This window comes from Atta cephalotes (genome assembly GCF_000143395.1).
Source record: "Atta cephalotes unplaced genomic scaffold scaffold00038, whole genome shotgun sequence".
Lineage (NCBI taxonomy): Eukaryota > Metazoa > Arthropoda > Insecta > Hymenoptera > Formicidae > Atta > Atta cephalotes.
In genome coordinates this window covers 572803-589698 of record NW_012130102.1, presented here as the reverse complement: position 1 = coordinate 589698, position 16896 = coordinate 572803, and the positions used below count along the sequence as shown (strand labels likewise).

General features: G+C 37.2%; 1 protein-coding gene across 1 annotated transcript in view; it reads right to left on the bottom strand.

Moving 5' to 3' along the window:
- Window positions 1-2376: 2376 nt before the first annotated feature.
- Window positions 2377-16896, bottom strand: part of LOC105621879 — a 103600-nt gene continuing 89080 nt past the window's right edge. The window contains exons 5-14 of the mRNA XM_012203318.1: window positions 15231-15302; window positions 14931-15134; window positions 14378-14569; window positions 13585-13825; window positions 9919-10104; window positions 8748-8850; window positions 8407-8430; window positions 8038-8287; window positions 7325-7500; window positions 2377-4993 (exon numbers count right to left, since the gene is read on the bottom strand). Of these exons, the coding sequence (XP_012058708.1) occupies window positions 2632-4993; window positions 7325-7500; window positions 8038-8287; window positions 8407-8430; window positions 8748-8850; window positions 9919-10104; window positions 13585-13825; window positions 14378-14569; window positions 14931-15134; window positions 15231-15302 (3810 nt within the window). The 3' untranslated portion in view covers window positions 2377-2631. The remainder of the gene's footprint in view (window positions 4994-7324; window positions 7501-8037; window positions 8288-8406; window positions 8431-8747; window positions 8851-9918; window positions 10105-13584; window positions 13826-14377; window positions 14570-14930; window positions 15135-15230; window positions 15303-16896) is intronic.

Below are 16896 nucleotides of genomic sequence, written 5' to 3'. Positions count from 1 at the left end.
ACGTACTTACTTTCGTTTTACGTTACTAGGTAAGTAAGTTAATTAATTTAATTAATTACTACTATACTAGTATATATATATATATATATATATATATATATATATATATATATATATATATGTATATATATATATATATATATATATACCTTTAAAATGCAATATTGAAAAACGTTTAAAAACGCGTGTTCAAAATGACGTATATTGCACACAAAAAATCCAAATCTATCAAATTCTCGAACATTAACCCTTTCAGTACCAAATATCGAGTTTACATATATAAGTAGAATATTAAATATAATACATTGATAAATGTATAGAAGTTCCAACGATGTCTCTTCACTCGTCTCTCAACTCGTCGTACGAGTTGTCGGAAGAGCTCTCTAGTTTTCGCTGTTAAAAAACTTCAGAACAAAAATGGAGCAAATCCGTGATTTGTAAGGCCTACTTCAAGTTCAACTTTATATGAAACTACAAACAACGGATTTGATCCACTTTCACTGTACGAGCTTTTCATTCGATACTGTAGAACTGTGTTAACGCAGTTAACATTAGAAAAACTCGTTTCGCAGTAAAGGTGGTTGTTCTCTTATTTAACATCGTATTAATGCAGTTTTCGTGCCGCTCTTTTATTTAACAGCGTAGAACTGACATAGTTATATGGTGCTAACCCTTCGTTTGACGCTACAGAATTGCGTCAACACTTTGTTTAACGCCACCGGAAATCTGCGAGCTATCCCCATACGTCGCTCCACATGGTCCTCCAAACGGATCCAAACTCGAGGGAAATTGTAAAAAAAAGCGCAGATGCAATATGGTGCGTAGATACGGAAAAGGTTAGCGTATTTTAATTCTTGAGAGGAATATTCACGGATAGATAATCGTGTGGCAGTCGATTCTCGTCTCGCGTGGAAAGCTGCGCGATGAAGGAACTTGTTCAATAAGAGAGAGACACACCCGTCTCCGTATCATGAGATCACTACTGGATCGTGAGATATGCACGATCTAGAGAAAGATCTTGTCTCATGACAGCGCTGGCGCCGAACGGTCGTTAGTCTTCGTCTTTCGCAGCTTCACAGTCGCGAATATGTTAGTCCTGCAAGGCGTTAATTGCAATTAATCGGGATCCGCGTCCGTAATTATTGGACGATCACAAAAACGATCACGAGCTGAAACTTTGGAATTTTCTGAAAAATTTTAGAGAGAGGGTGGACTTCTTTCTTCGAAAGTACACAATAAAGACTTTTTATTAGAACCCAATTGACTATTTCTTTAAATTGTTTGGCGTTTGTACACTGTAAACAAATTACTTGTAAAATTGCAATGGTAATTTTGGGACTCACTATTAAAGATATATTTTTGCACATATTATTTATTTTAGACACTTCCTTTACAGTGTAAAACGAGCAAATTTGATTAATCTGACGATGACTATTAATGAAAAAAATACTAAATTTTAATAAATATTTGTTTGAATAATAAATATTTACTAATTGTAAACATGTAATTTGATACAAAAATCATTAATTAAACTATCATTTTTTATTGAGTACATATTTATTTGTTATAAATAAATATTTATTTAGTATATCATTCAAAGAAATATATATTAAGATCTAGTAAATTTTTTTCAATGTAGATCTCTCGAAATTTGCAAGGTCACAAATATTAGTAAACAGATCTGAAAAATGTTAATCAAGTTTAGCCTAGTCATCGTCTTATATAGTTTATTCTTCAACAGTTATACAAGTAACATTTATTGAAAGTTTAAATTTTAAATTCATATGCAAAAAATAAATGCAACTTTATTAAACTGCAATTTTAAATCAATTGGCAATACGGTTAAAGCGGCTGATAAAACTAAAAAAAATGGCAAGAGTTTGAAACAATTGCGAATAATTAATATCTAGCAAATGACTTGCATTATGCCAGCGATAACCAAAGAAAGCTAACGCGTGCAATAGTGAATAACAACAAGTCACAACAGCGATGTATCATCCAGCAAAATCGCTCGCTCTTTCAAAGAGCTCTTTCTAAGTCGCTTAGAAGTCATCACAAAAATGTATCGAGCGTCTTCTTCGACGATGCTGCAAGCTCCTATAACATCAATAGCCAATCGTTGAAGACAAAACAAAGCATTAGGAAAGAATTAGCTAATGCAAGTACATCACAATGAGATGTTGAATCAATCATTCAGGAGCTTGCTCATAAACAAGTGGCCACGAAAAAATTCACAATAAATAAGATTGGAAAAATTTAGGAAAGGTAGAACTAATAATGAAGATAACTGCAAGCTCGGTGTTCGTTCACTGATTCAAATTTAAATCAGTTAGCTTGCATGTTATTACATCTAAACTAAGGAAAAACAAAATCGCATGCATGGAAATCTCTTCATCTTCTTCATTATTTAGCGGGGCAACATATAATTGTTTTATCTTCAAGATAAATCTATCAAGATATCTCTAAGATAAATTTTCTTCTTAAATATCAATTCTTCCTTTCGCTTGTTTTTGCTATGATTCGTTCGATGTCTCGAGAAATAAGATACTTCTGCTTAAAAAATACAACTCTTCATCTTTTTAAACTCAACATACTTTCAGATTTAGAATTTTCTTCGTAACATCGCTCTTCTTATTGCTGCTTCTGCTTCTTCTTTTTATTGACGGACGCATCCATGCCCCACAAATCATACCAGGGCCCACAATTATTTTTATCTCGATCAGACTCTCTTCTCAGCTTAGTTCTCGGTAGCAATGTCTTTTCCGGTATGCTCTGATCTTTCACGACGATGCAGCTGTACGTAGATTCCTCATCAGATGCTTCAGTCTCGCTGAAGTTCAGTGTCGCATCTTCCTCGTCGTAGTTTCTTCTACTGCGTGTCATCCCGTGTCGTTTGTTCTCGTTGTTCTCCTTCAACTCGGCCACGATCATATTTCGTTTCGCCTCGAGACTACGTCTTCGCTCCTTCTCGATGATCGCCTTCCGCGACACGTTTCCGACAAAATATGTGCGCTCTTCCTGTGGCTGGTACTGCATTCTATATTCTGATCTTTCCGTGATCTTGGACCGTTCCGCCGGCGTCGGAAAGTCCTCGAAGTAATCTGTCTTGTCGGGCACGTGACTTCTCTCGGCCGGTTTGGGCTCCTCGTGCCGGTGCTCATTCGTGATAGTACCCTCGCTGTTGCCTAGACTCGAGTTCGGACTATCGCCTTCAGAGTTTCTCTGCCGTTCTTCGTTCTCAGCCGTCTTGTCCTCCTTTCGGATCATCTTCGGGATGTCCACGAGCGAGCGATGTTGCCAGAGCGCCATACCCTCCAGCACCTCCGAATCTCTGCGGAATTTCCAAAAAGACTTGGTCCGCTTCACGAGCTTAGGGCTCTTCGACTCGTCGAAAGTTCTTTCGGTTTGCACCAGGTGACCTATGGCAGTCGTCTGTCGCGGTAGTACAGGTTTCCGCTCGACTTTCAGCGTGTTGTTATTAGTGTCTCCGTTACTTCGTTCATTGATCCTTGATACAGCGTTCTGTTTCTGAAGACTTGGACCGTGTAAACCCGCATGGTAACCATGTCTTTCGATTGCCTTCGTTCTCTCCAACTTGGTCTCGAAATTCGATTCATATCCGCGATCCCTCTCGAGCGAACTTACTCCATATCGATCAGTTTCTCCATAAATCGCCTCCTCTTTATCGGAATATCTACGCTCTCGGTAGGGGCCCATCGAAGGCCGTTCTGGAGCCTCTTGCGACGGTGGTCGCGGCCGCTCAAATCGTCGGCTGGACAGTCGTTCGATCGTCCTGTTGCGATTCTTCTCGAATGTTCGTTCGTAATTCATCACTTCCTTTCGCTGATCCATATACGCGCGGTCTTGCTCGTTGCGGGAACGAGTGCGAGCTCGCTCGTATGATTGCGTGTCCTCGCGAGTCCGCTGGAAACTCTGTTTATCTTCTCTTGGACGATCAAAGACTTTGTCCTCCCTCGAACGCTCAAAGCCTTGTTTATCCTCTCTTGTACGCTCCAAGTTTTGCTTCTCCTCCCTCGAGCGCTCGAAGCTCTGCTTGTCGTCTCTCGTGCGATCAAAATTCGTCTTGTCCTCGCGAGAACTCCGCTCGAGAGAATGCTTATCGTCCCGCACACGCTTGTCATCTCGTAAACGCATCTTATCGTCGCGGCGAGTCTGCTCCAAGTTCTTTTGACTATCCCGAGCGCGTTCTAAGTTCTTGTACTCCATAACGAGCCTCTCGCGACGATCCCGCGAGAGAGCCATTTCGCGGGTCTCTCTCTCAAGACTCTTATACTCGGCCGCGGCAGATCTCTCGCGACGATCGAGGAACTTGGGCGGACTATGTTCGCGCGCGTACTTCTGCGCAGTCTGCTCGAGCTTCTGCGCTATATGCTCGACCTTGCGACCTGGCTCCGGTATAGTGATGGTGCTTTCGTCATCAGAATTTGACGACGAACTCGTTGACTTGGCATATTTCTCTGCTTCGAAACTGCCGCCTCCTCTTCGCTTCTGTTGAGGCTCCTGATTGTTTGCGTAATACTTATTGTTGCTACGGTATTCAGCGCCGAAATCCTCCTCGTCTTCCTCGAGCTCGTCTTCCTCGGTCTCTGCCTGCGTCCGCTTGTCGACACGCCGCTGATCACTACGTCGAGTTGCAGCGGGAGCATTCCGTTCGTCCGTCATTTTGGTGCGCTGATTCGGGTTGGGACGTTCGTTCAGTGCCTGTGCAGCTTTTTTGTTCTTCCTCTTCTTCGTCATATCACCATTCTCCAATGTGAACTCGCCGTTCTCCATCTCGAAGTACTTCTTCGAATCCTCCTCGCTCGCCTGGTTGGCCTTAGACTCAGCCCAGAGGTCCATCGCTGTGCGATACAGCTGCCAAGACTTCTCATCCCGTGGAATTGTTTTCCAGGAATCATTCTCCCAGTCCTTTGATCGCTTCTCGTCCTTCGAAGAAGGACGGTCTTCTCCACTTCGCGGCTTGCGGCGCCGTCTGCATGCGCGGCGCGGTCAATAAAAAAGAGAAAAAGAAACCGGAGCGCGGAAATAAGGGATTAGAAAAGGGGAGGTTGTTGGAGATGCGGACCACCACCACGGCGGTTTATTTCCAGCGACCACGATAGCGCATGCGGTATCTACAAGAAGGAGAGACAATTTCGAAGAAAGAGAGATAACTAATTTTCCAAGTGAAAGATGAGCAGCCGGAAAAAAGTTCAGTCCATAAAAAAATAAAAATAATTTGTTTACAATTATTTTAAAAGAAAGAATTATCAAGGGTATTAAATAAATTAATTTTAATTTTTTTTTTAAATAAAAAACGAGCAAAATGTAGTGATAGATCGGTGATAGAGAATGTAATATGAAAAAATTAAGTATTTGCTATTCATGCAATATTAAAACAATAAGAGATTATACAATAAATATATATACACAACAATCATAATTAAAACTTGAGCAAATATATAACAAAGAATTCATTTGTTTAAATTGAGAATGTAGGAAAAGTAAAAAGACTGATAATATCACATAACTATTATACAATATTTAACTTAACTTAAAAATAACAAAAAATAACACTTGTACTTATAACATTAAAATCAATCTATTATTGTAAATTTTGCAAAAAATTTCTGTTAAGATTTTTTGAAAGATGATTATAATAATAACTACATAAACCAAATAAATATTGTATCTAAACACATTTCGACTTGTATTGTAAATATCACAATACAATCAGCAATCATTCACGCAACAATTTACAAGCAAGAAAGTAGATTCTATTCAAGATCGATATTGACTGTCGAAAATTCGATCTCGCTTTATCTGAAATTAATCACAGTTTTTCCGACGTCGGAGATGTATGTGAATATAAATCACGCGTATGGCTATAGCATCCACCACCGCTCGAATTTTTATTCCTCACAATAGCATCGCGGATCAATCCAATTGAGTACCGAGGGTGGAGACGGCAAAGAGGGGTGAAAATCGTACTAATTACAGGGAGGTAGTAGATAGCAGAATAGCAAAGTTACAATGATGCAAAGCTTCAATCACGCTGAATAGGGTAAAGCGGGAGTGCGCTTATCGGCTAGTTATCAAGGCGTGATGTTCATGGAGTAAAGGTATCAAAGGGTCCAAAGTACCAAGTAATAAGTGATTTGCCTGGTATTGAACGTCTGCGGATGAATAATGATAGTCTACATGTAACTGATGTAAATCAAGGGTCGAAACCGATTCAATTATGCTGAGGTCAGTATCCGATGTTGCACAGACACGCTAGGAAGATAATTATTACGCTTATATTGTTACGAGTAAATGAAGAGATCATTTACTGTTCATGTCCCATTGAGTCCCATTTAAATTCAGCAAAATTTCATCGGTCCGATAAAAACATGTAAATCGTGTAGGTAAGCTACGTAAATTCTCTTGGTTGAAACTATTCGGATTTCAAGTTACGAAAAACAAGGTTCCTTTTCCACTGGATAGGTTATTTGAATTATTAATAATTTATAATTTACAAGGAATAAATAAAATAATGTGAACACCTGAGAAATATATTACTATTTATTTTATTAATAAGAAATTGGTTACTATTTTCTTTTTAATACAGATTCTATCTAATTATTGGAATAATGTTAAACGTGTTTGAATAATGCAGCAACTGCTACAATGCAATATTATACCATTCTTCTAACAGAAGATCTTCTAATTGCTTAAAAGATATTGGAGAAGGAAGTCTGTTTCTCCTACCGATTATTCGAAACTACAAATGATATTTAAATCAGACGATTGTATTGGCCAGGAAAGACGTTGAAGTTTTAGAGAATAGAGGATAATTCTAGAAATTAGAATTGGAAGAAAATTCCTCCTCCAATGTCATTTATATAAATAATTAAAAGCTATTCTTCTGCTAAAAGAATAGTACAACATCCCATTGATATTCAAGCTATTAAATGATTAAATGATTATTCTAACAAGGATAGAAAGTACATTAAAAGCAGATGATAACATCAACTTCTTATTATAAAACAAGTAGTAAAATAAATAAAAGTACTCCCCAGGCTCATATCATTTTCTCTATTCCCTATATTTATCTACAACTCCCACATTACCATATAGGATAGATATTATCATAATCCCATAATCGATTGTTCCAGTTGTGTTTTCAAACAGAATCAGCAGAATTATGGCTCATGCGTGCACGTAATTTCGTTTTCCCTTTACATAATTTATGTAGCTTGTGGTTTACACGAGGAAGTCTAACTAACATTACGCCAAAGAGCAGGGATGACTTTATATCCTGGGGTGTAGATTTTGGACTTACCTTAGCGCCTCGTCGTCACTGTAATCGACGTCGGGCTGTACCGGCGGCTCGTTAGAGAAGCCACTGTCGTTGCTACTGTGGAGAGACGTCATTGCCGGAGGTGGCACCGGAGGCACGGGCGGCTGCACTCTTCGCCCTCCGGCTAGCACCGCGGGCAACGTGCCCGATGGACGGATCTGAAAGGCAGACGAAACGATTCCCTTCGCGTCTCACCCACTTCGCATCCCAATCAATCTTGGGGTTGCGACGTGTACACGTAAGGGTACTACTGATAAAGTTTACTAGGAGTTTACTCAGACTAGAGCTCTGAGGAAAGAAAATCGGGAAAAGATATCGGGAGAGGCAAAAACAAAATATTATTAATTTTTCACGATACACTGCTGTGTGACCCCATAGAGCACAGATCTTTTCAGCAATATTGCAGTAACAATTTCTAATGTTGCTGCAAGCTTGTATTATTTGAAACAATATTGATCACAGTTTATCCGAAAGCCATCTTGGGAACGTCCTTAGAACATTCAAAGGACAAAGAGATACTCTCTGAACATCTTTAGGACGTCCCTTGAAGATTTATGCTGTATGGAGGTAACATTTAGAAAAGTTTTATACGACAGTTTTATACGAGAACAACGTTGCGATTGAAGACACGGACTAAATAATAAGCTGCAAATAATCGGAAGTGTTTGTGTCGTTACATTGATTTACAGCCTCACCGATTTTGATTGACGTGCGGTCGGAGTCGCCAAGACGCTCGCGGTATTGGTTGGCGTGCCGGCGTTGCTACTGCTGTTGTTGTTAGCATTGGTGTTGTTGTTGGCGGAACTGCTACCGGCACCGGGAGTTCCACCGGATGATTCGTCGATACTGGCCGGCGTGACCGGCGGTCGAGAGGGCGGCGGCTTGCACGGCGGTATGGCTTGCGGTTCTGGAGTCCTACCATGGCTCGCTCCGTGACTTGGCGATCTTCGCATAATTGGATAACACAATGTATGCGGAAATCCGGGGAGTTAATATGGAAGATTTTCGAAAATCAACTGAGTAAGTAACAAGTTAATATAAAACAATAATATAAAACACCGTACCTCAAATAATCTATCAGCCCCGTTCTGGACAACGTTGCGCAAAGAAAATAAATTATTGTAGTAAACTTTTAAAATATTACATATATAAAAAGAGATAAATCATAAAAATTATTGATAAATACATTAATTGATATTGGAAGATAATGAAGATAACAATGAGACTCACATCTGATGTATAATGATATATCTGTGACAATGTATTGAATTTCAAAATTTTTATTTATTAATTACTTCAAATGCATGCAAGATTTCAAAGCGGAATGTTTGAAGGGTTAATAATAAGCGACCATAAGTGCGAAATTTCAGTGCTACCCTACTCGAGGTCGAGCAGACTTACTTACCCCAAAGTGTCGTCGATTATAATTTCAGTATACGCCAAGGGAAACCATCCCGAGCTTTGAGTGCGCAGATTTTCACCAAATTGCCATCCCTTTTGACGGTCGCCTGACAAAAAAAGAACGAAAAATATGCAAATCCGCAAAATTCGCTTATACGCTTCGGTCTCATTAACATTTTCGCAATGAGGATTCTTTTTAATTTTAAACATTAAAAAACCGAGGAAAAACAAGTAACTAATTTATCTTCATTTCGTTATGACTAAATATCTTCGGTATATGCAAAATATCATTGATATTAGCTTGAAATTATAGTTAATTACAATTCTATTAATTATTCTACGCTAAATATTAATAACTAAATATTGACCGAAATAGATAATCTTACTTTGATACTGTTAATATTTCAATTAATATACAATCAATTATATAGTGTGGCAATAATGAAATGATTCAGTTCTCTGAAAGAAAAACTGTGTATGTATATTAAAAATTGAAGTTATATTTTTAAAGTTATATTTTTAAATACATTAAAATGGCGTCTAATTATCATTATTATTGATTGTTATCAAGACATGTTTTCTGAGATTTTAAGCCAGAATTTTGAATAAAAACTTTTAAATCTTCCGAATGCGTTAAGAAAACCATTTTTGAAATTGTTTCGTTTCAAATTTTACCTTTGAATAACACGTTTAAGTGTTACTAACACAGTTTTTATTGCTTAATTTCCGGATTGCCTTGATAACTTACAAAAACCATTGTTTCAATTATCATTTCTTTTAATAATACAGTAAATATTTATTTACTGTAAATAAATATTTTTTTACATTGGTACTATTGAAAGAAATATGTATTAAGATTTAGTAATTTTTTCACTGTTGCCTTAATTCAACATTCTCTTTGATAGACCAGCAAAGTTAATATACTCAGCGGTTCTCTTCTTTCAGAGAACAGCATTTTTGACTGTAGATAGCAAACTTTCGTTTAAGCAGCACATTTCCCTTGGTATCCCGGTAAAAAATTAAGAAACATATTTATGCTGTTGCTGGCGCGATCGTTGACCTACGTGCCCCGCCAGCACTTGGTTCATTACGCGCGACAGCTGCTATCCTATAAGTGCCACAGTTCTGGGACACCGTGTGTATCGTATCGATAGATGTTGCGAGATCAGACTTACCCATCAGCGCGATGAGATCGCCCTCCAAAAAGCTCAGCTGATTCTCCCCCGAGCTGAGATAGGCAAAGAGAGCCCTGGCGAGAGGGGCATCACTCCAACCCCCGGCACCAACTCCGGTGCCACCCGCGCTGCTGCGGGATATCGGGGGTGCCATGGATCGGGGTCGGGGTGGAGTTTCTGGAACCTCTGGAAATCAGAAGCGCTGTAACTGACCGAGAATGGCGTAGAGGGAATGAGGATGAGCTCGGGATAATGGGATGGGGGGGGGGAGGGAGTGGGGGTAATTTCGGGGTGAACTAGGGCAATTAGGTCAGCGTACGATAGCAACGATCGAGGTGAATCAGAAAGAGAATGAACATCAAGTCCCGAAAGGATATCGAGGGTAGGAGGAAGGTACAAAATTGGAGGAAGACACGCGAGAATTGTTCAGAAATAATATCAGCGAGGTACATTATTAATGCGTGGCCATTCGTACGTCGTGGTAAATTAATTTGAATTCGCGCGAATGTACGTGGCACTAAATGCGAAGCAACGACGTTGATTCCCGACGTTGAATTATCCGTGGAGGTACGTGAGATTAATTAAGGCTTTAACTCATCGTCGTGATAAACGCGACGGAATATTTATACTCCTCGCGTTTATTTACATCGCATTTTTATAATTACCTAACTTTTTATTTTGCTCTACGTGACGTGATATTACCAAGAAAAGAAAGCTAAAGTTTACATCACCCGCTGTAAAAGCAGCGCATAGAATATAAAAGCAGGAAACGTGGAATAGGGGCTTATATTTTTAATGAAACACTGCAATTTGGCGACAATCGGAGTTGTTGCAATTGTTGCTAAACGTTGCTGCTAAACAACGGATTAGGTGCGACAATGCGTATGTTTAGTGTAAGCATTTTTTTTTTGTTGCGTCTAAAAATTCGAGAGCTTTATTAAAAGAGTGATCTCATAAACTGAAAGTGTTTAAATTTCTAAGTTTTTTAATACTTATATTACATGCTCGCTATATTAATGTAGCATAAACAATATGCTGATTAATTGCAATTTCTAATTTGTTTATTGTTATGAAGAGACTTTATTTGTTGTATAAAGATATGGAACATAGGATTAAGAATTGATTCCCGTTCCAGGAAAATTTTTGCGAAAAATAATGTTTACTTTAGATGCTCTGTAATATTTATTTCACATAATAATTTGATGATTCAAGATTTAATTTTGTTCTTTATTATCCAATGCGATATTATTTTATTTTATTTTCTACATGCTAACTGTAGAATAAAAAAAATATAAACTTTTCTTACTATATTTTGATTAGTTTACATAAACAAATTTTCACTTCATTTATTGTATTATTTATTACTATTTCTTTAAATTTATCCGGTAATCTATGCTATCTTTTAAACCTCCATTTTCATCCTTTTTATTTTTTAGTTAATATACTGACTTTATTTATTGGATATAGTTAACATATTCCTTAAGAATTTTGCATAAATTAAAGTCTTCATATGCATTTATATTAGAGTAATGTTAATTTAAAAACGGTATTCTATATTCCCTGCTTTTACCCTATAATGACGAACATGATGGAACAGTGTGACACGCGACACCGCGACGCGATGAAATACAGTCTAGGGTCGTATTGCACAAACGTAAAGCATATTCCGTTTTTATTGCGCGTGAGACCCTATTCCGGAGAGAGAGAAGAGCTTCGGGTTTCGACGCGAGTCGACCGAATCTGATCACGGCTGAAATTTATACGACCGGCACGACAGGTCTCGCGAAAAGCGAGTGGAAATGTCAACACGAATGGCTCCATTTCGCCGATTTTTCTCGATTGTCTCTGACCAGTTGACAGTCTGTTCCTCCCTGTTGTTGCATCGTAGCACGCACGGCACACAATAAACGAACGATCCGAAGATAAATCATCCCGATTCGTAAGTCCATAATTTACGTTCATATATATTTTAATTGAAGTAGAGGAAAGTTATTTCACGGTTCAGGGTTTAAACAGGGTTGTCATAAATTCCTCATCCTAAAATTCCATAAATTTTCCCTGATTTTCCAAATAAAATTTCATGATTTTCCTTGATTTGCTTTTAGCAATATTTTGAATTTTTTTCTTCATGTGAAAACCATGAAATATTTTATTCAGAGTGCAATTTAACATAAAACAGCAGTGCAAATTATTAAAGAGAAGATGATATTATGGCATCCCAGTTATATTTTACACAATAATTTTGTTAATAATCAATATTTAAGTTTGAAACTTGACACAATTACGTTCGTTAAAATATTGTTGAATCGATTCTGAACTCAAAATTATGAAATATTTATTACTTAGGATACTATTAATAAAAATGTGGCGACATTGCATAATGACTCGAAAAAAAAATGGGTAGTAATGTGGTCTTCTATAAAAATAGCCTTAAAATATTAGTTAGAAAACAGTATTTAATTATAAAATTAACAAAAAAGTAAAAATTTTTTAAAAATGTATGCAAATAAATATATATACATTCACATGACTTCTGCACATAAGCTGCTCAGTACTAAAAATCTCAGTAAAATTATCAATATTAAAAATAGTACACGTAATATAAATTATAGATTACCAGTAGAGTCTACATCGATTATCAAATAAATATTTTGATATGAGAACCTCAAAAAAAAGGTCGTGTATAATAATTAATAAAAGACCACATTAGCAAAATGCCATGCTATTGTTTAAATTTGCATAATTCAAAATATATAATTCAAATAAAATGTTGAATAGCAAATAATACATTCAAAAATACATATATATTCATGTGATAATATGCTCAAGTTTAAGAAAAAGGAAATAGGTGTAATTAAATACTAAAATGTACCTCAGAAACATTTCGAAATACTTGAAAATAAAAATGCGTTATAATAAGTGCTGGCTATTGAGTATTAGCGTTGTGGTATAACGGCGAGCTACTGAATAAATAAATCCATAAGTAATCATTAGAATTCGCTATGTAATAGCAAAGATATTAAGGGAAACCACAATATATACACTGATCATAATATTACCTTCTCCTCTTAATATTGCTACACTGTTTACATTTATTTATTAATGTTAGTATTGCAAAATTGCGCAGATGTGATATACGTATTAAATTTCTTTGAAGATAAGAATTTTAATTTTCCAGAAAATTTTGCAAAATTTTCTGAATTTTCTCTGATTTCCCTAAACATTTTTAATTCTCTGACGTCTCCGATGTCTCTGATTTCCCTGATTTCCAATTTTGTGGCAAGCATATATTTAAATATAATCTCAAATTAAGTCTGATTTACCATACCATATTTAATAATATCGTATTCCGCTAATTTTGTTGATTAAATCTGCAACTATCTAAAAGGATATTTGCATTATAATAACATGCAATATGTAACAGTTTAATTGTTCCACGTGCAATTACTGAATTATTTGGCCGGGTATATGCGGGTTAGTTTTGGTCCAATTCAGTTTAGTCCAGCGCAGTTGCAAATTAGTTTAGTTGAGAGTTTCAGTTAATTTTATTCTACGAGTGTAAGGACGGTTGATAGGGAAATTGCAAATTTTTGGAACAAGTGCATGGCCGTGAAAAATCAATATCATTGTCGCAGAAAAAAAGAGAGAAATAGCAAGACGATCTACCAGGACCGAGAGATAATGTCGAGGCATGCAAGTTGGCCTCCGACCTCGCTCTGGAAAGGGCGGTGGGAAGATGAAGTGCTGGACCGAGATGACCTCCGGACGATGGCGGGTTTCCGGGTAGAGGACCCAGTCGCAGCTCCAGGCAGGAGCTGTCCATGCTCCGAGTCTTCCGCAATTGCGAGCTCATCGTCGTCAGCTCGGACCCGCCGTTCTCCTCATCCTCCGGCCAGAACGACGTTTGCTACGGAAACGTAGATTGCCGTAGACTGCAATTCTCCGCGGCACGCTTCGGCCATATATCTCCACGATATTTTTCATTACGTGTGTGTGTATTTATATTGTATACTACTATGATTTGTTAACTTTAAAATAACGCTGCAGATATAGAAAAAAAATACATAAAAGTTTTTTCTAAAAGAAAATAAAAAATTTTTATTTATTTTTTCCTTTATTGTTCTAACATTCAAAATTTCTAGTTTTTGAAACATTGTGTTTGGAAAGTCTTTATTTCAATCTTTCTAAAAGAAATAAATTTTTGAAAAATTGAATGGAGGATAGGTTTTCCTAAAATTTCTTTATAAAACTTTAAATGGCTAAAATACCATGATATTTGCAATTCGTACGATCATTTGGGAAATTCACGAAAAAGGCAATAAGATTGCTGTAATTTTTGCAAAACATATGTCGGATAATATATAAACATCAAGTCGCAAGAGTAATTCATTGCGTTTTCGTATTGATTCAGAATCGTATACGAATAGTAGAGAACGCAGAGACCATCACGCAAATTTACCCTGAGTCTGGAAGCGAACATGTCCTCCACCGACTGGGGCAAGTATTCCCTAGTGGCGGCAACCTCGCGCCATTTATCAACCGAGGGATGAAGCGCGGCCAATGCAACCTCATGAAAACTCGCATAGTGCTTCGCCAAGGAGCATTGTCGCTCCAGTACGAAACCATATCGCCGTCTCTCCTGAGTCATTGCCTGTGAAAAGAACGCACAAAGAGACCGGGTGTTAATGAACTCGCTCCTTTAATGAATTTCATCGTGCAATCCATCATCTCCGTTATCCCTAACGTATTTTAACTTTCATATTTATCCGCCATCAAAAAGATTTTGTATTATATCCCACATTTGTATACCGGGTTTTCAAAAATATGCTTAAAAAATGTGAAAAACTTGATACCAATACAGCACAGGTGATTCTAGCAATATTACAGTAACAATGCGAAAAATGTGTGTTGCAATATGTTGCTTCTGTGCTCTCACTAGTACAAATTATTCTAACATATTACTTGAAAATGTTGCAGCAATGTTACAATTCTGTGCTGCATGAGATACTCACGTTCTTCAAGCTCTGTTCGCAGAAGGCATCGAGCTTAGTCTTTTCTTCCTCGAGGATCTGCATGTTCTTGAGCTCCTTGTCCATGGCGAGGCCACTCTTATTGGCCGCTCTAGACTTCTTTCTCTGCTTCTTCATTGTCGCGGCCGCCTTGCTGTAAGTTTCGGATCTGGTCTTGTGTTGTTGAAGAAATTTCTTCTGTTCGCTCTAAAAGTCCCATCGTTACATTATTCATTGTCGCCGGAAGTCGAGACTCGGGGACGACTAATGTGCCTTCCGGGAACCATTCGGCGGTTTACTTACCTGTACGACCTTCGTGTCCTTCTCCAGGTTGGTCTCCAGAGGTACCAGCAGATCCACGTAGAAAGCTTTTAACTGAAACGTAAGAGATGAATAGGGATGTTATTATTACGCAGAACGATACGCGGCGTTTGTTTAATTCAGTGATATTAATTTTAATAGTCCTCTTTATTATATGTAATATTATGTACGTGTTAACATATTATATTACTTAATTATTATCATATTATTTTTACACAATAAATAATATTGCATTTATTAATGTTATTATCTTTGCACAATATTAATATAAATAATATTATGCTATAAATTAATATTTTACTATTATGCAATTTTCTAATTTGCCGCGCTCTTGTTATTATCTCAAAAGTAACATCCATTTAGGAAATTAACGTAAATTTGTGTGACTTGCACACGTAAATTAATACAGATATAATAAAGTAATCTTTTTAAGTGGGAAATAATTAACAGACACCGTTAGGCAAACTTAATTAGAAGAGGGTCGAACATCCTTCCAACATTTAAAGGCGATCTAGGGACAAGGAGGGTTAACTTTAACATCCCCACAACTGGTGTTGAGAGAGCGATGTTTCTTTATTTCCTCACCGTCTCAGGTTTACTATGTGAGCTTTAGGCGGTTTACGAGTCTCTCCCGAGCCAGACCTAATTTATACTCGCAGGAGTGGTCCTTGGTTGGATGCATTCCGACGGAAAATGCGACGGCGACGAAGGTGCTCTTTATTCCGTTTTATTAACATCTTGAAAGAGAAAGAACGAGACAGAGAGAAGAATGATAAAAGCAACGCGTTAAATTCCACATAATGGGGAAAAAATGTAATGCAGTAATATGCGGTATAACAATAGAATAATAGTATAATGCCAGTTGAGAGAGGGAAGTTATAAAAACTCAAATAAATGACAACACAAATAAATAACAAACGATATATTTCAAGCGCAATTAGAGAAAGAAGCGGCAATGTGGTGCGCGTGAATGCAATAATAGCGCAATTTCGCCCGGAAATACAGCAGAGCAGAAATAATCGTATAAATAAGTGATCAAATCTCTCCAAACGCGTTCGCCAAACTTCGATATCAACTGATAATCTGTTAGAGTCAATGAGCTCTGTAACATACTGCAACGAGTTAGAAATTCTCAAATAAAGGATTAGACACCGTTTAGACAACTTCTGATTAGTTGGACTTTAAAAAAATAAGATAAATATCTCTAGATTCTATCTTAAGTCCTGAAAAATATGATGGATTAAACATATAGTGTCTAATCTCTTACTTGAGAATCTCTAGAGTGAATCATCGAAAAGTGAAGGTGTTTCAATTTCTAAACGAGGATACTTTGCAAAGATGATAAAAATTTTCTTTGTCAGAGATTCGCTGACTGACTAATAATGTTTGACTATATATCATAAGTAGAAAAGATTTAAGAAGATCCTCTTGAAGATATTTGCCTTCCTGTTCTCCATTAAGCTGTTTTCTATAGTTTAATATAGTGATCCTTCAATAAGAGAGAGAGAGAGAGAGAGAGAGAGAGAGAGAGAGAGAGAGAGAGAGAGAGAGTAGTAGTAGTAGTAGTAGTAGTATTAGTTAGTTAGTTAGTAGTAGTTAAGTTAAGTTAAGTTAAGTAACGTAAGTAACGTAGTAGGTAAAGTAAGTA